The sequence below is a fragment of the Ictalurus punctatus genome, chromosome 1, assembly GCF_001660625.3.
Source record: "Ictalurus punctatus breed USDA103 chromosome 1, Coco_2.0, whole genome shotgun sequence".
Taxonomy (NCBI): Eukaryota; Metazoa; Chordata; class Actinopteri; order Siluriformes; family Ictaluridae; genus Ictalurus; species Ictalurus punctatus.
In genome coordinates, this window is record NC_030416.2 from 4838924 (window position 1) to 4862907 (window position 23984).

The window sequence follows — 23984 nt, forward strand, 5'->3', positions numbered from 1 at the left end:
CTTCAATGGGATGGACTTCATGTTGGGACGTTGGAGCCCACCTTAATTGTTTCAATGAGGAGTCATATTAATTTTTTAATCAATTTTCATATTGCTCTTGAGTAAAAGTGTTTGATAATAACAATTCTATGTATTCTTTTACCTTACTGGCCTAATTAACCAATATATTCAGATATCTTTGACTCTATAGCACCTTTTAAATACAAATGTCCTCAATTTAAAATCACAACCATGGTTGGGTGGCTCTACTCCTCTGCTTAGACAGACTTGTCGGATCATCTTACTGTTTCGTTTGATATCTTTAGAAACTACCTGGTGAATTTTCAGAAAGCAGCCCAAAAAAGCTAGAGTTATACACTTCTGATATTATTAGTTAAATATTGTAATACCCATAAAATCCTGTTTAACACTATTAATTCAATAATTAATCTTCACATCTCTTATGAAGTTGAATCATCTCCTACTGTTTGTGAGAGATTTTTGAGGTTCTTTATTGAAAAGATTGACGGCATTCGATCCTCCCTCACTCCTTCACTCCTATCCACTCTAATAGTTTGCTCGGTTTGTTCAGTTACTACAGCTACTTTGAACAGCTTTAAACCGGTGTCTATTTCTGAGCTGAGGGACTTAGTGATGCAGGTGAAACTAAAACTTCGCCTAATGATGATGTTGCCTCTGACATCATTAAACTTGCTTTTGATACGCTTGGTCCTACTATTCAAGTAATTATATTCATTCTTGCTTAGTTTCCAGAATTGTCCCATGTCTAGCCGTTGCTCAAATAGCCCAGTCTTTACTCAAAGTGTTTGAATAACTATCGTCCCATTTCAAAATTGCCATTTGTTTCAAAAGCTATGGAAAAAGTTGTCTTGTCACCATTGCTTCCTTTTCTTGAACTAGACTCAGGTTTCTATGTCCCATGGGGTTCCTCAGGGGTCCATTTCGGGGCCACTACTCTTCAATATGTATATGCTTCGGCTTGGTAATATCATTAGAAAATATGACGACATCTTCCATTTCTATACCGATGATTCTCAGCTGTATCTCCAATTAAAATTTAGAGACTCTCTGCAGCCTCTCATGGACTCTCTTGAGGATATTAAATGCTGGATGGTAAATAACGTTCTTCAGCTCAACAGTGATCAAACTGAGGTGATTATCTTTGATCCTGCCAAAACTAGAAGCTCTATAGTTAGTTATTTAGACAATCTCATGCCTGATGTTAAGCCACATGCAAAAAATGTACCTTTCCGTAAATCGTCACTTTCCTTTCAAGATTTGGTCATTCATGTCATTCATGCATTGATTACATCATGGCCGGACTATTGTAATTCTCTATACCTTGGTCTTCCCTAATATTCATTGGCACGTTTGCAGGTGGTCCAGAATGCAAAATGCAATGAATGTTAACAAATACAAAAAAAAAAACGTGATCGCTCCAACTCTAGCTTCTCTCCATTGGCTTGCAGTCTTTTTTTTAGAATTCAGTTCAAGATTTTGCTGATTGTTTTTAAAAAACTCTGATTTATTTGCATTCAGCTCCCAAGTCTCTCAGGAACTTTGTGGAAGAAAGAAGTAGATAGTAATCCTCTATTGCTTGCCCACATTTGTCCCTCTCTCTTTCTGTCTATTCTTTCCAACTCTGTTATCCCTTCAATAACCCCCTTCAGTCAAGCCCCACTGACCACCTCCCCCCTCTTTCCCAACCTGCACTATGTTCAGGGACCTACACAAGGCGCATTTGCTGTTCCCTCACTTGTTGCACACTTGTTGAGTCCCTCTCTGTCGGACACTCTCTCCATCTACATCACCATCCCTCGACCTTCCTCCTGACGAGCATCTAAGACTTTTCTTCTCTCTTTGCTAGTTTGTGGATTCAGGGTAACTCCCAGTCAAAGTGTGTGGGAACACAGATGAGACAGCATGGACCTGGTTAACTGGCTTGATGTGGCTGTTTTGCTCTCACTCTGGCAGCGCATAGAAGGCATGCGAGCCGGTAAGCTGAAAATTCCAATAAGCTGTATTACACTGGTAAGGTCGTTGGTTATGGCTGTACTTACTTCAAGTGAATAGTAACATTCCTAATCAATGAATGTGAAACACACTCTTCCTATTGGATCCATTTGATAATTCAAATTAGGTGCAGAATTATCTATCTATCTATCTATCTATCTATATATATATATATATATATATATATATATATATATATATATATATATATATATATATATATATATATATACATACATTGTTATGAAACATGCACAACAATAGATTGTATAATATCCAAGGTAATTTCATGGGAGCTTGGTAAGAGGATCATGCTAAGACTTCATTAAGTCTCGAAACAATTGAGAAATGCCTTTTTCTCAGGCAACCCTATTCAAGACACAACCATAGATATGCATATTAGAGACCTAGATAGGATACGGTGTGTGTACTGCAGGAGCCCCCACTTAATTCATATTGATCAAATAAACAGTTTAACGTAGCTAGCTAATGCATGCTGAGAAAAAAAAATGCTCTCTTAGCTAATAAACATGAAACTAAGAATTAAGCTTTAAATAAATTAAGCATTTTACGCAGATATTTATACATGAAACGTACTGTTGCAAGTTGCAACAATACATTTGAAATCAAATTTTGTTTGTCAAGTTATACAAGTTTTCATTTTACAGGGCAGAGAAGAAACACAAGCATGGTGGCCACATGGTATCATATCATTGTGGATAGACTGTCATTAGCTATGTAAATATCTCATTATATCACTTTAAATGCACATGTAAACACTAGTAGCTCTAATAGTATTATATTAGTGATATGATTATTTCATTTTCCCTCTTATGTAAATTTGCATCATCACGTACTTGTCAGGTCGACTCCTTCCTTGAACTCAACTACCCAGAACACACCATGACATACAAACATGGCCGGTTCGGACTATAATCCCCAGCACAACACTCCACCGGCACATCCCAAGTTTCAGACCTTGAATTGACTATCGAGGGGTCAATCAAATAAATGTGAGATATCAACATCCTTTACCCTGGCCCAAGGGTGGGCAATCTTATCCGGAAAGGGCCGGTGTGGGTGCAGGTTTTCATTCCAACCAAGCAGGAGGCACAACTAATTCCACCGGTTTAATCAATTGATCTTGGCTTTCAATAGACTCAGGTGTGGCTTCTGCTGGGTTGGAATGAAAACCTGCACCCACACTGGCACTTTCCAGATAAGATTGCCCACCCCTGCCCTGGCCCCATCCGCATTTAAACAACTCCACTCAGATCAGATATTTTAAGTTATTCACTAGGTGACCAAACTAAGGTGTCTGCTGTCTCAGAGTGGCCAACACACAAGACCGTCAAAGACTAGCAGCGGTTGTTAGGGTTCACCAACTTCTGTAGGTACTTCATTCAGGGCTTTAGCTGAATTGCTCAGCCCCTGACCTCACTCCTCAAACAGGGTACAAGGAGCCTAGGAGCCTGGTGTGGAACTCTGTGGCCGAGGTGGCCCTAAACCAGCTGAAAGTAGCTTCTGCCCCTGCCCATACCACAGAGACCCTGGTCACACACTGCTATAGATTTCATTACTAAGCATCCTGGTCATTGTCGACTGGTTCTCAATGTCACTCCACCTCATTCCTCTGCAAAACTTACCCACTGCCTTTACAATAGCTGAACTCCTCTTTCACCACATATTCAGGAATTTTCTGATCCCAGAGGACATTGGGAGTGATAGAGGCACTCAATTCACCTCTAAAGTTTGGGCCAGTTTCATGGAGAAGCTGTGGGTAACTGTCAGCTTAACCCCTGGGTACCACCCACAGACCAACGTATAGGTGGAGAGGACCAACCAGGAGATCAGCTGCTTCTTGAAAACGTTCTGTGTGAACAGCCGGGAGGATTGATCCCAGTTAGTGCCTTAGGCGGAATATGCACAGAACTCACTATGACACTTATCTCACTCCCTTTCAATACGTGCTGGGTTACAAGTCGACCGATTCACCAGCAGTAGATAACTGGTTCCAAAGTAGTGAACAAGTATGGGAAAGTACCATCAATGCTTGGAACAAGTAGCTCAGTCCAATAAAGAATCTGCTGACCGGCACAGAGGAGAGAACTCCCATTACCAACCCAGGGACCGAGTCTGGTTAGCTACTTCCCTCAACCCCAAGTCTGCGGAAACTAAGTCCCAGGTACATCGGCCCTTTAAAAATCCTGAAACAACTAAATGAAGTTACATTTGAACTAGACTGCCGCATTGCTCCCTCGTTCCATGTTTCCCACCTGAAATCCATAATACCAACACCCCTAGCCTCCACACTCCCCTCCAGACTCCCCTCCAACTACCCTCAACGTTGAATTCTGTCAGGTCGCCTCCTTCCTCGAATTCAACTTCCTAGTAATATTATGAATTACAGGCCACAGAATAAACCTTACACTTAAATATTAAACGTATTTTAAAACGCTGAAAAGTATCTTCTTTAATCTTAGTAAGGCTCCAGATGTTATGCCTCAATATCTTAAAATCATGCAACAGTGTCACGACCCGAGACGTGGGTCACACACTTATTATTATCTAATGACCGTAAGTAAGTCCTTATATAAATATGTATTTTTTAAAAAATTTAATAAATAAATAAAATAAAATAAAATAGTTCTTTAATAAAACATTAATAAAACACAAGCTGTTGTACGCAATTTTGCAGTAGTGTATCATACCACCACCTAATTCAAATCATTATTGAAATTTATCATGATAAGATAATGATGCTGTATCTGCTGACACATTTTTCCCTCTCTTTTTATCTTCAGCCAAGGAATGGACATATGCAGGTAAGTAAGCATTTTACTGCATTATTTACTTTCATCCATAATTCTGCAACAAGCGAGACTCAAGCGGGAAGTTAGGATCCATGTCATCTACAAAAATTCAATTCAATTCTTAATTTGTACAGCACGTTTAACAATGGACGTTGTCACAAAGCAGCTTTACAGAAATATATCAATTCAGGATATAAATTTTAAATGTATAAATCGATCCATAATGAGCAAGCCAGAGGCAGTGGTGGCAAGGAAAAACTCCCTGAGATGATATGAGGAAGAAACCTTGAGAGGAACCAGACTCCAAAAAGAACCCATACCCATCTGTGTGACATTGGATAGTGTAATTATAAATAATTCCCTTCTTTAACTATGTGCTATATAGTCCAAAAATGCCACTGGGTAACCAAGAAATTCATTATAGTTTTACCATGAAGTCTGTTTTGTTGGCGTTATCAACTGTTCACTGATGGAGACTTAAGTGCAAAACTGACCGTGGCAATTGCAGTCCTAAGCCATCGTAGCAAAATTATTTATATCAATTGCAGTCCAAAGCCATCTTCATGGTTTCTAAGTGGTACCACCCACAGTAATCTCATGTATCTTTAGACTGTCCATATGAGGCCATCCTCAGCAGCAGCAAATGGGATTCAGGTGATGAGAATTCCAACCAGAAGTATTGCATCAGAATAGATCATGCAGGTCTGGAGAGCAAAAGGGGTCAGGTTCACAGGTGTCACATTTGTATTTCAACAAAGAGAGAGCAAGGGAGCGAGAGACAGACTGACAGACAGATTGTTAGGTATGTTCATTGTTACGTAAATCCAGTGTACACTGGGGGCAGGGTGCAAGCAGGGGCTCCAGCAAGATTAGCTATGACAGCATAACTAAAAGGGAGAGCCAGAAGATAACACAGACATGAGGGCGCCTTGGGACATAAAGTAAACCCCCCTGAACTGTGCTCATGAACCCTTCAAATCTGCTCCTTTACCTAAGAAAAAAACTATTAACAAAAGAATTGACTAAATAAATGTGTTTTCAGCCTAGACTAGAACACTGAGACTCTATCTGAGTCCCAAACACTAACTGGAAGGCTGTTCCATAACTGTGGGGCTTTGTAAGAAAAAGCTCTGCCCCTTGCTGTAGCGTTCAATATTCAAGGTACCAACAAATACCCTGCCCCTTTTGATTGATGTACAGTATAGGTGTAGGGAATCATAAAAGTTCAGAAGGTACTGCGGTGCGAGACCATTCAGTGCTTTATAGGTCAATAGTAGTATTTCATAATCAATTTGAAAATTGATTGGGAGCCAGTCCATTGTGGATAAGATAGGGGTCATGTGCTCATATCTTCTGGTTCCAGTAAGGGCTGCTGCATTTTGAATTAACTGGAGCTTGTTTATGTACTTATAGTGACATTATATTTCTTACCTTAGCAATATTTCTGAGATGAAAGAAGGCTATCCTAGTACTATTATCTACATGAGCGTCAAATGAAAGACTAGTCTATAATCACACCCAGGTCTTTTACTGCTGTACATGATGGAACAAACCATCGGGTGAGCTCATGCGGTTCCAAAGTGAAGAAGGAGTTCAATTCTTTTGTTATTAGAATTAAATTAGAATAAAAGTTCCTTCTGATTAGTTGTTACTATACAAATGATATTGTATGGTGTGAAGTATTGTATTGAAGTATAACAATGAGAGCATTAATATAAACCTGTGATTTGTCTCGCAGCGAGCACTACTGTCAATAAATGATGCCGTAAAACTAGTACTTTTTTCTTTTTACCGTTATCTTAAAACATGAAAACGGACAAAAAGGATCAAACAATTGTTAATAGATGAAATGTTCAAATTTCAATCATATTTTATCAGGACACATTACGTTACTGTATGAAATGGCTGCCTGTGGTGAGAGACAGCATGCAAATGCGTCAACTTGTTTGTGCTTTATTAGGACAAATGAAAAAAATTATAATCCAAACAATCCGCTGTTGTGTGTTTATTAAGGCACACATTGACTGGGAACAGTTCATTATTAGACAGATTAACAATCATTTTGGTTTACTAGTTTGTGTTTGTTAATTCCCCGATATATGAACATTGTCTAGACGTAATTTGGAACCGAAATGTGTGCATTCATTGAACAATGAAACTAAAGCAAATGTTTGCTAAGACTTAATAGTTAAGACTTAACACCTACAGAAATGTTAATACCCAGTTGTGTGTGTGTGTGTGTGTTTGTTCTTTGCTCTTCTTTTGTGTCCGTATTTGGGACAGCCTGACTGACACAGTATCGGGAGATGTTGTCCCACTGTTGTCATGGCAATCATCAGGGCAACTGCTGAGCCATTTTTCAAAACGTTTTCTTTCCTTCCTTCCATTCTTTTGTGCGTGGGTGGGTGCGTGCGTGCATGTGTGTGTGTGCGCGTGTGTGTGTGTGCAACACTCTGCTAATCCTCGTGTGAAAAATCATGCCTGAATATACTAACACACAATAATACTTATGCATGCATACCCAATACATTCTTGCACACACACACACACACACACACACACACACACACACACACACCTTAGTATGCACATACTATACTATTTACATTTATACACACAGGTACAGATATACACAAACATACAAAAACCCACCTACACAGACACCCCAGCCACCAACCCACACAAACAAGATGAAATTAGACAAGTATCTATCATTGACTATGCTGTTGAATAATGCTTTTGTGTTGAAATTAATGTGTGTGTGTGTGTGTGTGTGTGTGTGTGTGTGTGTGTGTGTGTGTGTGTGTGTGTGTGTGTTTTGCCAACCCTGCATCATCTCATTAATTGTGCATGACTAAACCCTGAGCTAATATTGCAGAAAGGCCTTATTTGACGCACACAAGAACACACATAGGATTTGGTACCTTTGTGAGGTATTTTCATTGACTTGTACGTATATTACTGTAGATATACAACCCCAATTCTGAAAAAGTTGGGACAGTATAGAAAATGCTAATAAAAACCAAGAGAAGTGATTTGTAAATGTATTTTGACTTATATAAATACATTTTTAAAATGTATAACGACAAGGTATTTGATATGTTACTTAATAAACTGCATAGTTTTTTTGAAGATAAAGTTTATTTTGATGCATGCAACACGTTCTAAAAAAGTTGGGACAGGGGCAATTCAGGACTAATAGTGATGTGAGAAGTTGAAATAAGAAGGTGATGTGAAACAGGTGAGGCTGATCGTCTAATCATAGTATATAAGGAGCCTCCAGAAAAGGATTAGTCCTTCAAGAGCAAGGATGGGTCTAGGCTCACCAATCTGTCAACAGATGCATCAATGAATAATCCAGCACTTTGAGAAGAACATTCCCCAAAGACAAATCGGTAGGATTTTGTGCATTTCACCTTCTACAGTGCACAATATAATGAAAAGATTCAAGGATCCGGTCAAATCTCGGTGTGTAAAGGGCAAAGCCGAAAACCATTGAATGTGCGAGATCTCCGATCCCTCAAACGTCACTGTCTTAAAAACAGTCATGAGTCTGTAATGGAGATCCTGACATGGGTTCGGGAATACTTTGGTAAACCTTTGTCGGTCAACACCATTCGCCGCTGCATCCACGGATGCAAGTTAAGGCTTTACTATGCAAAGTAGAAGCCATGCATCAACACTGTCCAAAAGCGCTGCTGACTTCTCTGGTCGCGACCTCATCTGAGATGGACAGTGCACAGTGGAATTGTGTTTTGTGGTCTGACGAGTCGACATTTCAAATAGTTTTTAGACAAAACGGCCGTCGTTTTTTGCGGGCCAAAGAGGAAAAGGTTCATCCAAGCTGTTATCAGCGTCAGATCTAAAAGCCAGCGTCTGTCATGGTATGTGGGCGTGTCAGTGCCCATGGCATGAGTAACTTGCACATCTGTGAGGGCAGCATTAATGCAGAAAGATATGTACACATTTTGGAGAGACACATGCTGCCATCCAGAGCAGGACAACGCCGAACCACATTCTGCCCGGATTATAAGCGCATAGTTGTGTAAGCAGAGAGTGCGGGTGCTAGCATGGCCTGCCTGCAGTCCTGACCTGTCTCTGATTGAGAATATGCAGCACAATATGAAGCACAAAATAAGGCAACGAAGGCTCCGTAGGGTTGCGCAGCTGAAGAAACGCATATTGGATGAATGGGGGAAAATTAAGGGGTTGCTAAACTTAACCAACTGGTATCTTCAGCGCCCAAACACGTAATAAGTCAGCTGTTTTGGAGTGTGTTGCAGTCATCAGATTTAAAATGAGTGCATATTTTCAAAAATAAACTCAAAGTAAAACAATATGTAAATAATGTGTTAATAATGTGTTTTCAATATAATACAGGGTGAATTGAATTTTCAAATGACTCGTTTTTTGGCATTTTTCCATACTGTCCCAACTTTTTCGGAATTGAGATTGTATTATTCTACACCAACTAAGCTTAACATATTTTCATTAGATAAAATTTTATTATTTGGTAAAGCCAAATGTCCCCTACTCATGTTATTGTATTTGTAGAGTTTCCTCCAGGTTCTCTCATTTCCTCCTGCTTCCAAAATGTCAGTGAGTGGATTGGTGATTCTAAATTGCCTTTAGAGGTCAATGTGTTTGCATGATGCCCTGCGATAGACTGTCCTCCCATCCAGGGTATGTTCTTGTCTTACGCAACGGCTTGTGCAATAGGCTCCAGATCCACTGATCCATATTAATTGCTGAAATGAATGAACACACACACACACATACTGTACTGTTTCTCCTCAGGAGCTGCAGGACAGTCAGAATGGCCAGTTTTGTTCCCCGAGTGTGGCGGGTCCTCACAGTCCCCCATCAATGTGGACACTTCAAAAACTCAGTATGACCCATCCCTTCCTGAGTTACGGCTGCTGGGATATGAGCAGTATGGTCACAAACCCTTCACAGTCTCCAACAATGGCCATACAGGTAAAACAGCTCTCATACATGTAAGCACTTTTCTTGCTGGTAACAATTATCCTTGTAAGCACAGAAAAAATTAGTGTGTTGTCCTGGTCCTCTACTTTACATACATTTACTGTCAAGGGCATAATCTCTCTCATACAAACCTTTCATCATCCCTCATGGATCAAAATGGCCATGCACCTACGAATTACAGTCTCCACTTTATGTTTCAAAATATTTCCCATATTGGGACCAGGGCTTTTGTCCCCATAACATTTTTTTTATCTGCATGAGGTGTGTGGCCTCATGACAATATTTGTAGAAACCTATATACACATGTTTACATATATTTGAAAGAACGTGGTCGGCATGTTCGCCTCACACTTCCAGTTGGGGGTTCGATTCCTGCCACTTCCATGTGTGTGTGGAGTTTGCATGTTCTCCCTGTGCTGCGGGGGTTTCCTCCGGGTACTCCGGTTTCCTCCCCCAGTCCAAAGACATGCATGGTAGGCTGATTGGCGTGTCTAAAGTGTCCGTAGTGTATGAATGGGTGTGTGAATGTGTATGTGATTGTGCCCTGCGATGGATTAGCACCCTGTCCAGGGTGTACTCCGCCTTGTGCCTGATGCTCCCAGGGATAGGCTCCAGGTTTCCCCGTGACCCTGAAGGAAGGATAAGCGGTATAGAAGATGGATGGATGGATATATATACGTTTACATATATTTGAAAGAACATGGTCGGCATGTTCGTCTCACACTTCCAGGGTTGGGGGTTCGATTCCTGCCACTTGCCTGTGTGTGTGGAAATTGCATGTTCTCCCGGGGGTTTCCGAGGTATACTCTGGTTTCCTCAGCTGTGCACTGGCTGTACAACACAAATCTACACATTTGGAACACTCGGTAGAAAATATATACATAAATAATTAATCGTACTTACAGGCTGTGATCCAGAGGCGCAAGATGGTCCAAATAAAGTGGGTACTGCTCCATCTTTAATGAAAAAACATTGAGCTAGATTTGAGAAGCAGCCGTCAATGAAATGACGGGAACATGAATGAAGGTCGGAGTCGAACTGCCGGGTATCGTTTTAAAATGAATTCTAACCACTGACGCTTTGATCCTCATCCTTTGCGAGTCCATGTAAAACAACGTCTTCTAGACATGAACCTAACTCTTTCAGGACGTAACCTTAACTGTAGTGTTTGAGGGCGGGGTTAAAGTACATGTTGTTCACGAGCAGCCAATGAAGACCAGAGGCGCGGTTGTATTGTTCCAAACCTACGTAGGTTAGTACAGGAAGTAAGTCTGGAATTACTGACGACTCGTTTCAGCAGTTCAGAATCGATTCTTTCTTTTGGGAGTCGATAACGTTTGTTGTGTGCTTCGATTTTTTAAACTTTGGAGACTTTTTACATTCACAAACAGCTCTATAACACACCACATGAAAGGTCATATCTGAAAAAGAAATGATGATAACTGCTGGAATGAGCTCAGTTTTTTGGTAGGAAGTGTAAATGTGATTATTAGTCAAGTGGCTTATGAGAATGTTTCTTTTTTTATACACATGAAAGTTTTTGTTACTGTCTTTCAGAGTCTCTCGCTCTCACCTTTTTTTTTTTTTTTTGTCAGTGGAGATCCCGTTGCCAAGTTGGATGGGTTTGGCTGGTTTGCCATGGCAGTTTAGCGCTGTTCAGCTCCACCTGCACTGGGGAAATGGAGTGGGTGTCGCTACAGGAAGTGAGCATAGCATCGATGACCAGAGTGCTTCTGCAGAGGTGTGTGTATGTGTGTGTGATAAATGGGGAAATCTTTAAATAAATTACCTGCCTATTACCAGCTAAAAAGGTATTAAATTATTAATAACTTTTTTATGAAAAAGTAAGAAAGAAAATAGAAACCTGAACAATTAATTCAGAATTAATTCTTTAACTTAATAAATGTTTTTAGCTGCTTTTTAAAACTATTAAAGTACAGCACCTCCTGGATATGAAGTGTGACCACATCTTGTTTGTTAAAGTAATTTCTGTCTAGTTTGAGCTATTTATTTTCTCCTTTAGAAGAATGGCTACTTTAAATGGGGTAGAATGTTTTATTTAAATGCACATACAGCAGGGTACAAAATAAGGTAAGACACCAGCCAGACTAGCGATTCAGAGACTCCTCAACTTCCACTTTATGATGAGATTAAGAAATACAAAAAGATTCATCAATAATGAATGTTTAACTACATTATGAATCTTTTGAACTAGTAGACCCTTAGACCCTTTCCTGCCTTCTTTGCTTCATTCCGCCTTTCCAAAGGAGAACATTTTTTAAAATAATTTGTTATTTCATTTATCAGTTAAAAAAAAAAATAATCACAGAGTACATGTAGAGCCCCAGTGTTTAAGGGTGCAGAGGAAGACTCAGGAGACTCCTCCCCCTCCACCTCCTGAGACAAAATGGCCCAAAGCCCTCTGTCCGACATGTCAATCTGCAGAACAAAAGGGAGAGAGAGGCCAGCAGAATGCAACAATGGGCCCCCTTACAAAACTGCTTTTACTTGGCAAAAAGCGCACTCACATGGCTCTGTCCATTGGATCTGGTGATCTGGCTGGTGGCATCCGAAAAATTAGGCACAAACCTATGATGTTAGCCAGCCAGCCTCAGGAACTGCCTCACCCCCTTTTAGGTCTTGGGTCTTGGGCAGGCAACAATTGCTGCTCCCTTATCAATTTGTGGATGCACCTCCCCATAGCCCAAACTGAAGCCCAGATACTGAGATACGTACTTCCACCTGTCTAATTTCACACTTATTTGGATTTGCTGTGAGCCCTGTCCATCTCAAGGATCTCAGGACAGCTCTCATATAGCTCTCAGTACATGCTGCTGCCAATCATTACTGTGAAAGATTATGTTGCTGGGGCTCCAAATAAACACGTAATGGTGACAGATTGGTGTAACCAAAACAGAGTGGAAAAGGCTGTTTTTTCCTCAAGATATTAGAGAAATATGCCAATATCCCTTGGTTAAGTCCAGTGTCAAATAAAAGTGAGCAGTCCATCAATGCGTGCCATTGAGTATGCGTCAAATTTAGACATTGCGTTGACTTTTCTAAAGTCCACACAAAAATGGTCTGATCCAGCCTTGGGCACGAAGCCTACCAAGCTGCTCCAATCACTAGGGGACTCTGATAACTCCCATGTTGATCATAGCCTTGAGTTCATCCCAAACCAAATTTTTTTTTAGTAGGGATGGCTGCATACAACCACACTTGGAGGAGTCTCAATGTGGTGTTCTATGAGGTTTGTGTGATGGGGTAGAGGCGAAAACACATGGAAAATTCCCCTTGCAATCTGGCAACCTGTGTTCTCTGGGACTGCAAGAGGTGGTCTCCACAGGGGACCAGGGTGAATTGGGTTGCACTTTTTAGACTTACGTCCCAGCTCCTCCTTCTCAGGAACCACCACCACCAGAGATACAGGAGCCACCTCTCTCCATGGTTTCAGGAAATTAAGGTGGTATATTTGTTGTGCATTACCTCTATCCGTTTGCCTGACCTCATAGTCGACTTCTCTGACTTGCAATGTGACGTCAAAGAGTTCTTGCCAATTGGTGAATAATTTAGAGACAGGTAGTAAACGAGTACCTTATATCCGATACCTAACGAGTACCTAACCCTGCCGTACAGTTGGGACCGTCGTTCTTGGCCAAGACACAAATTCTCCTGAGTAAGGTGACTTAAAGCGTGGAGTTTTGCACTCAGGTCCAGAGCGTACTGAATTTTGTATTTGCTGTTAGAAGGTCCCTCCTCCTAATTTTCCCTGATGACGTCTAAGATTTCATGAGGCTTGTGCCCATACAATACTTAGAATGGGGAAAACCCTGTTGAGGCTTGTGGGATTCTCACACTGCAAACAACAGAACTTAGAGCCACTTATCCCAATTCCAAGCATCATCATGAACAAATTTACAAATAATATTTTTAAGTGTTTGATTAAACCGTTCGACCAGCCCATCCATCTACGGATGGTAAACACTGGTGCTAATTGATTTAATACATAATAATTCATATACTTCATGAAAAGTGTGTGACATTAAGGATGTACCCTGGTCAGTCAGGGTCTCTTTTGGGATCCCAACTTGGGAGATATCACGGAAGAATGCCTGCATGCTGAGATGTTGCGAAGAGCCACAGCTTCCAAGTATCACGTTGCATAGTCCACTAAAACTTGCACAAAGCGATGCGTGGGCTTGTGGCACTGGACCTACTCCGCTGTTCCTGTCAGGAGTCCAGGAACAAATTGCTCCAGCACCACCAGCTCTATGATCTGTTCCATGTCCTGCTCCAAGTCCATCAACCACTGGTGACAGGAGTCCTTCAGCTGCTGTGCATAGGCGAAGGGACTGCTGACTTTGGTGCACTAATAAAAAAATTAAAAAGCATTATATTAACAGTTCTTGCATTTTAATGCACTGTATTTCCAAGGCTTACTTTTTTGGGGGGGGGCGCAGGCACACGGTGGCTTAGTGGTTAGCACGTTTGCCTCACACCTCCAGGGGGGTTCGATTCCCACCGTGGCCCTGTGTGTGTGGAGCTTTCATGCTGCAGGGGTTTCCTCCGGGTACTCTGGTTTCCTCCCCCAGTCCAAAGACATGCTGATAAGTAGGCTGATTGGCGTGTCTAAAGTGTCCATAGTGTATGAATGGGTGTGTGAGTGTGTATGTGATTGTGCCCTGCGATGGACTGGCACCCTGTCCAGGGTGTACCCCGCCTTGTGCCCCATGCTCCCTGGGATAGACTCCAGGTTCCCCCGTGACCCTGAAGGAACAATAAGCGGTATAGAAGATGGATGGATGGATGGACATTTTTGGGGGCTGCAATTCGACATGACTGTGTACTTAAACTGTGAATATTTCAATTGGAAACATTTCACACATAATTTCATTATTAAAAATTCAACAATCAATATTCAACCTTCAAAGTTAATTTCCAAAATATTCAATTTCTTTAAAAATACCACCTATAATATTCGACAGGAAAATTTCGGTCCATTTAATTTCGCTTGAAAAAAATCGCTTACACAAATTCAGTGGTTCAAATTCAGTTGGATGTCCAACATCGCACGTCTGGAAATTGTGGAAAAGCAATTTGAGTACCGAGGCATAATCTCCTGCATAATGCTTATTATCTACCAAATGCCATAAATGTAAACAGAGGAACCTTTACATGTACACGGGGGTAAAGAGTTACCGCTAAAACACTGACCAAGCATATACTAGCTGATTGACTACAAGGGGAAAATTGTATGAATTTCTTTACACCAAACTATTGCTTTGTTATGCAATTGCTCTCTCATTCTCTCTCTTCAGCCCTTTCTTTCTTCCTTTACAGCTCCACGTAGTCCACTATAATTCCGAGTTGTATTCTAATATTTCTGAAGCTAAAACCCAAGAAAATGGCCTGGCTGTTCTCGCAGTGCTTATAGAGGTGTGTAACATTATGAACATAAGCATTTATTCATCTTTATTCTACCATATTTTATTATTATTATTATTATTATTGTTGTTGTTGTTGTTGTTGTTGTTAAATATTTACTACTTTAGATAAAATTCTGATTAGTTACAGTATTGGTTTTATTATCATAATTTAGCAGGGTTAGCCTGCCAGCTACTACCAATGCAGTACCACGATAATGTTCTCTACTTAATTAACCATCTTGCAGTTACTATGCTGGGCAAAGTTAGTAAACAAAATATGATGACAACAGGGATGGGAGGGGTTAATTTAAAATGTGTTCCGTTACAGTTACAAATTACTTCATTAGTTACGTAATCCAATTATCACGATATGAATGTAATGTAATCTTTTGGATTACTTCAAGGTCACATATGTAAATAACGTCAAGAGAAAAGTCTAGAGAAAAGCAGTATGATCTAAAATACTTTCATTTAGAGCATAATTTAGAGCTTTACAGCATGTTCAATGTTTGGATTTGTTATAATAAATAAATAAATAAATAAATAAATAAAAAGATCATGGTCCTTGGTGCATGTAATATTACATCCCAAAAAGGAGGACACCTTTTTCTTTTTTTTCTTTTCTTTTTTTTTTTTTTTTTTGGGGGGGGGGGGGGGGGGGGGGGTCTTAATAGGATTCAAAACAGTGTTACTATGAATGCAGAATTGAATACACTGAAAAAGACACATTGTTGGCATCACATATATATATATATATATATATATATATATATATATATATATATATATATATATATATATATATATACACACATAAAATTGGTTTCACTCTGCTGACATTTTACGTTCTTTCCTCCATTCTTTTGAATGTCCATGGAATAAAAGATAATATTAGATGCCACGAGTGTACCTTCTGCCATCATTTACAGATTTGAACGGCCATGTAATACGAAGCAATGCGATAACATGAAATTAAAAATGACCTTATATGATCATGGGCATTGTTTCGACTCAGGATAGCTGGCAATTGCAGCTACTGTCAAGCAACTGTTTGACGGCGAACACAACATCGCTTCACCTTCATGCTTTCTCTGAGTGTAGGCTAACAATTTAGAGGAAGGAATTTGGCCAATAGTTGCGGCAAGCCTTTTATAATTGACCAATTGGTGTGTGAAAATTTGGGAAATACAGAGAGGGGTTAAAGCAATGCAAACATGCGCATACATGATGCAGTATTAGACCATAAGCACGTCATAATTAAATTAAAGCCGAATCCCAAATATTTTCTCGAATTTAGAAATCCTGACCGGACACTTTTTTAAGGTCTGAAAAAGAGGACATGGTCACCCTAAGAAAAGCGTTTCAGAGAACAATTTGTGTTCATTTCTAAAATTTATTTACACACGCACCAGGAGGTTGCTCACGTGAGCTACGACTGGCGAGAGAGAACCAGAACTATAAGCAACAAGCAGCTGTCTATATTGTGTTATGTCAAAAGATTTCTTTGGTTTTAAATGAAAAAAATTGTAATCCTGATAGTATTCTCTTTTTTAATTTTTTTATTTACTTATTTATTTATTTATTTTTACAAAATATACCTGTAATCTGATTGCTTTGTTTTTGACGTAACTGTAATGCAGTGGTTTTCAAAGTGGGGGCCGCAGCCCCCTTGGGGGCTGCCAGGGGGCGCCTGGGGGGCCTCAACAATTTGGTGTGAAAAATAAATAAATACATGATTTTCTCTTTCTCACTCTCAGACAAACACACACACACACAATCAATTCCTAATCTAATGTAATGTAAAGAAGCAAGATGTAATTATTAATAAAAAAAAAAAAATGGGGGTATATATTCAGAAGTCTGTATTTTTAATGTGTTTTAAAGACATCTTGTAAAAGGGGGGCCTCGGTCAAATGTTAATGCCATTTGTGGGGCCTTGTCCTGGAACAGTTTGGGAACCAGTGCTGTAATGAATTACAGCTACCAGTTTTTGTATCCTGATTACGTAACGCCGTTACCTGTATTGTGTTACTCCCCTAGCCTGGATAACAATAGTTTGTGATTAGGTTAGATATTTTTCCTTTCTTTCTGCTAGACAGGTGAGGAGACCAATCAGGCATATGCTAACATCGTGAACTACCTGGGCCGCATCAGGCACGCAGGTGAGTAAATGTGTGTTTGCTTGTAGGTATGTTATATATGACATTGTATAATGACTGGATTATTGACTTGTAGACCTAATTGGCACAGTAGTATTAGCTACTGTGGATGATAGACTACATTTAGAGTAAAAGGAGGTCATTGTTTACATAATATTTTTAATTATGTAACTGTTCCTTCAAAGTTGACTGATTTAATTGGTGGGTTCAGAAAAAAAATACTATGTTGAATTGTTTGATCTTCATAATCTGTGTCTTCTTGTAAACAATATTTGTATTCCTTTGAAGGTTTTCACACATTTAAATTTTGCTTCTTGTTTTACAAAACTGTCATGTACTGTGTCAAGAATGTCCTTCTATAAACTGCCATAGGAGTGAATGCAAACTCTCCCAATTTCTCCCAATTTGGTCATTTGCCCTAGGGTAAGTGAAAGCCTTCCATCCTGCTTCTCTACACATTGTTGTCAGCTCCTTCTACTTGTCCTATTTTCTCACAAAGGCTGCGTCCATTCCTTTTTCCCATGGGTTCTGCCATGATAACTGTCCTGGTAGAGGTGGACCAATGGATAATGTGACAGTGCGACAATGCAACAATCCCCAAGATTGCCCACCATGCTCATCGAGGTATAGCCTCAGAGATGTTACCATGAACATCATCCTTGGGTGGCACATAAACGAGTAGCAAGCAATAAACCAGAGAGAAAGTGGAGACTTACCCACGGGTCTATATTCTACAAACTGAGGGTAATGAGAGTACCAAAAGCTCGCGGTAGGCCAGTGAATGACAGGAGTGAAGATTACAAAAAATTAAAAGAATGAAAATTAAATTAACTATGTAATCCAGGGCGCGGATTCACGATGTTGACAGTATAACCCAGAAAGACAAGCAAATATCGCCAACAAAACAGGGTGTGAAGGAAGACTCAAGAGGCAGGCGGGCACTCATAGCCTTCACTCCGTCAGGTTCAAGTTCGCGCTTCTTGGCGTGTATGTGTGTATCCCAAGCGATCTCGCACGTTTCCCTCTCTCTCATGGGTTACGGAAGAAACGGAAGGTACAAAAAGACCCACATAAGTAAATTTGGCCTAATAAGACTCAGGTGAGAATCATCATGCATCACCTGCCAGTTCAACCTGCCTCCTCTCCATCCACACTGATGCTTGACCATTCCCCCACCACCACATGGACATTTTAGCATTTTCTGGATCTGACACACTGAAAGAAAAGGTCTGTTGGAACGGTATGAACAGTCAAGAACACAAAATGGGGGGGGGGAACATAGAAATAAGCACACAGGATTGGGACTCAATACCTGAAGTCACCACTGTTGATCTGTTGACGAGTGTTTGTTCTTGGTATGATCCTTAGGTCAGCGCGTGCTCATTCCGGCATTTGACGTAGGGACCCTGCTCCCCGGAGACCTGAGCCATTATTTCCGCTACAGTGGCTCACTCACTACACCTCCATGCCACCAGAGTGTGCTGTGGACTATCTTCTTTGAGAAGGTCAAGATTTCTCACTCCCAGGTACTCATTAAATCTCTTGCCACTACCACACCTGATGTTCCCTGCAGATAAACCAGTTGAACCAAGAGACCACAATGCCTTGTCTATCAGATGCCCTGCCAATGCAGTCCCAGTTTGAGATGCGTTTGGAAAGTAGCAATATATCATTTTGACAAGATTCCTACATACAGTATAATACAGTTGGCAAGCCCCAAAAGTTCTACATTAAATAATACAATTACATAAGCACTGGAAATGCATGTTTAGAGCTTTCATAGGTATATGTATATGTATATATACACACACACACAAATTAAATGCTGCATTGGAATGGAATTGACAAGCTACTTATGAGTGAAATAAATAATCTTGTACTTATTTATTGATTTTTAATTGTTTTTAATTATTTATTTTTTTGTGAAAAATTATACTAATAATATACCATATTGCATATGGCATATACAGTATATGCCATCCTGTCCCATCATCTATTATTTTTCCCTTCCCTCTCTCTCTTCTTCTATAATTATTATTATTATTATTATTATTATTATTATTATTATTAATAATAATAATAATAATAATAATAATAATAATAATAATAATAATAATAAAGCACTCAAGGTAATAAAAGATCAAAGATAAATAAAACAAAAGTTTATTTTAAACAAAAGTTAACATTATAATGTTACTTTAAAATTTGAAAACCTAAAGCAATGCAGAGAATGACAGTGAAGATAAATGGTATTAGATATTGGTACTACAGTTAACACCATTAAAATAGCACCATTAAAATAACAAACCCACAATTAGTCAAATAATTGACGTGTTAAAAACTCAACAGATTTGTCACAGAGACAAATAACTGGATTTAAAGATATTTATAGAGCCTGTTTTCCTAATATTCCCTGGTACACTATTCGAGAGTTTAGTAAGAAAAACATCCATCCATCCATTTTCTATACCGCTTATCTTACAAGGTCGCAGGGAACCTAGAGCCTATCCCAGGGAGCATGGCGGGGTACACCCTGGACGGGGTGCCAATCCATCTCAGGGCACAATCATATACACCTTCACACACTCATTCATACACTACGGACACTTCGGACATGCCAATCAACCTACTTAAGCATGTCTTTGGACTGGTGGAGGAAACCAAAGTACCCGGAGGAGAACATGCAAACTCCGCACTCACAGGGCTGTAGCAGGAATCGAACCCCTAACCCTGGATGTGTGAGGTGAACTTGCTAACCACTAATCCTAAGCAATTAATAATACCTGAGCTAAACAAATTGATCAAGATGGGGTTGAAACTTTACAGAAGATCAGCTAGATATGCCAGAGCTAAACCATTGAGAACTTTTTTATGTCATTCAAAAAAAACTTCAATACAATACAAACCAAAACAAGCTTATTTAAAGAGAAAGCATGTGCTAGCTTCTCAGCATAGCTTCTTCTCATGTATTAGCTTTTCTTCTTCTGTCCTACCTGTCCTGTCCCATCCCATCTTCTCCTTATCTCCTCCCACCTGTCTTCTCCCTGCTTAATTGTATCTTCTACTTTATTTATTCTTTCTTTCATGTTTTCTCTTCTCTTTTCTTCTCTCTCTCTCTTTGCAGTTGCTGAAGTTGGAGACAGTGCTGTACTCCAGCAGACCTGGCTCTGCCAACCCCAAGCCTCTACAAGACAACTATCGCACCACACAACCACTCAACAACCGGACAGTGCTCTCTTCCTTTATCCCCGGTGAGAGAGGGGCAGGCAGAGAGAAAGATATACTCTAATGCATATACCCACAGCTTTTAAAAAAAAAGTAATAAAATAATAAATATTAACATGATCACTTATTATAAGAAAATAACTTGATCACATAAGTAGCTTTCTTCTAATGACATACATATTTATGTAATCATTGTGGTATTTTTTGCCCAAAGAAAACATAGTGAACAGAGTAGACAACAGACACACGACAGTGCTCTGTTTAAACTAAACAAGATAATGACTAACACAATGCAATATCATGTAAAAAAAAAAAAAATATATATATATATATATATATATATATATATATATATATATATATATATATATATATATATATATATATATATATTGCTTATATATGCAAGCTTGTGTGGTATGTGTTATATATGGCAGGTTAGAGTTAAATGAAATGTGACTAGGGGTTAATTCTGTGAATGCACTCAGAAGTGCCGTTTTTTAAATTATTATTATTTGGAAATGTGCCTGTTTTTGGGACAGTTAAAATTTTTAATAATACCTAGGCTGCTCTGGCTTGTAGCTGAACTTGATCTTTTACTTCTGAGTCGTCCGTCACATCACTCCTTCCTTCTCCTGAGCTGAGGACGAACGCATAAGTGTGCTAAATGCATTTCCACTCAAATGGGTTCTTGGCTGCTTCGGTAATGAAATCACTAAGTGCGACAGCAATTGAAAGCAAATTGGTGTAAACTCTCCATGATTTGATGTCATCTTCATGATGTCATCATTTCTATTGATCGTTAACATTAATCTTAACAGTACAGTAGTATCAGATTTTTATACTATATCTGTAATTCTGATGTTCTTGCTTTTTACTCTTTCTAGTTTCTGCAAAGATCTACACAGCTGGTAAGCAAGACGAAGCCTTATCACAACATTCACATATGAGTATTATTTCTATTTAAGTACATATTAATTGGAGAACTCTTTTTCTCGGTTTGAGCTGCATTTATCGCCATCTGTAATATGTAACCTAATGTATATGTGCGTGTGTGTTTGTCAGGTGAAATCTCAGCCATTGTAGTGGGCTGTCTGTGTGGCTGTGTAGGCCTGGCCGTGACGGTACACTTTATCATAAAGACAATTCGGTAAGAAACTCTACTAGGGCTTATTAGTGGCCCCTTTCCTCACTCTCTGTCTCACAGTGAAGGGGAAAAAACAACCTTTCGACACTCAGTACTGCAGGGACTTGTTTTAATCTTACACAAATACAATTGAATTGAATGAAATTACACTGAAGTAGAGACAGGGAGAAGGGAATATAGGACTCCAGGAAACACAGGACCGTTGTAATATACATATGGCTCTGGCACCGTATGATCCTAGGGAATATAGGACCATAGAAAACATATAAGACCTTGATATTAAAGGACTATGAAAGCACTGGGAGTACAGGACCATTGAGACATAGGGTCATGGGAATATAGAGCCCTGAAAACATAGGTCCATGGAAATAAAGGGCCCTGTTAATGTAACACCCTGGGGTTATTAGACTCTTGATATATTAGGATAGAGCAACATATAGCCCTGAGAACAAAGGGCTCTAGGAACATAGGCCAGGGAAACATAGGACCCTGGGAGCATAGGGCTGACCCCATTCAACAGATATCACTCAGTGGTATCACTCATTGGTGTGGCATAACACTAATTACATAGCGATTGATCGATTCATTGATCATATGATGATTGTCATATATGTTTAGAACATCAAAACGTTTGATTATTAACCAATCATATATGTTCGATGCGAATGTTGTCATGTTTGATTACCTTGATCAGATATGTAGAATAACCTTTTATCGATTCATTTTTGGTCATGTGATTATGTCTCTCGGTGCCTCGGCAGCTCGATGTCAAGCTGGGACGTCCTGTCGAGCGTACGATCGCCTCCCGACCACAGGTCACAGTTAACCTTTGACCTTTTCTTTTCATCACCACTTACACCAAACATTTTTCTCCTTTTATGTCTTATATCACTATATACCACTTTCTAGTCCTGCCCCCTGCATTCGTTCTTGTAAAATTAGATAAGCATGTGTTTAACAACAATAACAGCTAAAATGTCTTATTGTGAGTCTCAAATGCACCTCCCATACTCATTATATATTATTATTCACAATATACATCACATAGCCACACCGATCAATAGCATATGACAACTGATGCCTAACATGCTCGGAAGCTATACTTTGAATACGTTTGCAACTGAATTTTTTTTTACAAATTATTCATCAGGGTTTCTTCCAAAGATGGAAAATCAAAAACGTTCTTGATTTTGAAGTGACCAATGCAACGTTCACTAGCCCTTATATTCCTCGCTATATAATCCAGTGAGTTTATAATGATGGGTGAGGAGAGCCACTGCGAAAACAAGAACGCACGTTGGTTTACTCTAAATTACGAAGAGGGTTTCACAACTGAAGAAGGTTTTTTTTTTAATTAGGTAAGCTGACTCAGGTGTATAGTCTTTATCGGTTTGCAGTGTCCCAAGTGCAGGATTGGGAGGGGTTACTTTAAAAATGTATTCCGTTACAGTTACAAATTACTTCATAAAATAATGACATCAGTAACGTAATCCAAGTATCACACTATGAAAGTCGTGTAATCTGAATATTTCTGGATTACAGAAATACATCATTCCTTACAGTGTATTTGGTGTATTTCAAATAATTTGGAGATCTTTTTAAATCCCTTGCCAGACTCATAGGCATCCACAAACTTTTTTTCTGAAGGCCTTACAGAACTCTTTAGATCTCGGCATGATGACACCACACTCTTCAATAGCAAAGGGAACACCAGACGCTAGATATGAGAGGGATAGAGCTCTAGTTCTAATGATATGTTCTAATTATTATGAAAAAATTCAGTTAATGAATGAACGACATGCATTTCGTCGCTATGCAGCAAGAAATTACTGAAATCAGGTGGTTGGGAACGTCAAATTTTTTTCACATTTTTCTTGTTTGCCGCACTTTAGCAAGGATCCCTAATGATTCAGCAATGCAGTTACTCAGAGGGAGAAAATGTTTCAGTTTGAATCAGGAGTTCCCTACAGAAGTCTAGAAAGGCCATAAGTTATTTCTAAATTTCTGTGCTGTAATCTTGATATTAGGACCTATTTTTTGTGATCTCAAGTTAATTTCTTAAGATAACATATTTCCGTCCCTCCGGGATTTTGCGAATTTGCGAGAGCAGAAATCAAGGAAACGTCACAATATTCACAGGAGCTTGCCATTTTTCGAAATGAACCCATTGTCTCTGTCGTGTGTCAAGCCTTTCTTTGAATGAATCAGAAAGGTC

The 23984-nt window shown here is 39.4% G+C and overlaps 1 protein-coding gene across 1 annotated transcript; it reads left to right on the top strand.

Annotated features, from left to right (window-relative positions):
* Positions 1 to 1923: 1923 nt before the first annotated feature.
* On the top strand, positions 1924 to 23009 carry ca14 (carbonic anhydrase XIV). The gene is made up of 12 exons (XM_053685002.1): positions 1924 to 1996; positions 4818 to 4838; positions 5436 to 5546; positions 9624 to 9803; positions 11408 to 11553; positions 15153 to 15248; positions 17334 to 17400; positions 18766 to 18923; positions 20522 to 20648; positions 21510 to 21533; positions 21688 to 21772; positions 22531 to 23009. Exons 1-12 carry the CDS (start codon positions 1924 to 1926, stop codon positions 22676 to 22678), a joined length of 1236 nt encoding a protein of 411 aa, XP_053540977.1. The 3' UTR covers positions 22679 to 23009.
* Positions 23010 to 23984: the final 975 nt, after the last annotated feature.

Excerpts from the sequence above, each read along its gene's own strand:
- ca14 (XM_053685002.1), top strand. The coding sequence starts at position 1,924 with ATGGACCTGGTTAACTGGCTTGATGTGGCTGTTTTGCTCTCACTCTGG. Across the intron at positions 5,547-9,623 it reads AGGTCTGGAGAGCAAAAGGG|GAGCTGCAGGACAGTCAGAA; the intron begins GTCAGGTTCACA and ends GTTTCTCCTCAG. Across the intron at positions 21,534-21,687 it reads TGCAAAGATCTACACAGCTG|GTGAAATCTCAGCCATTGTA; the intron begins GTAAGCAAGACG and ends TGTGTTTGTCAG.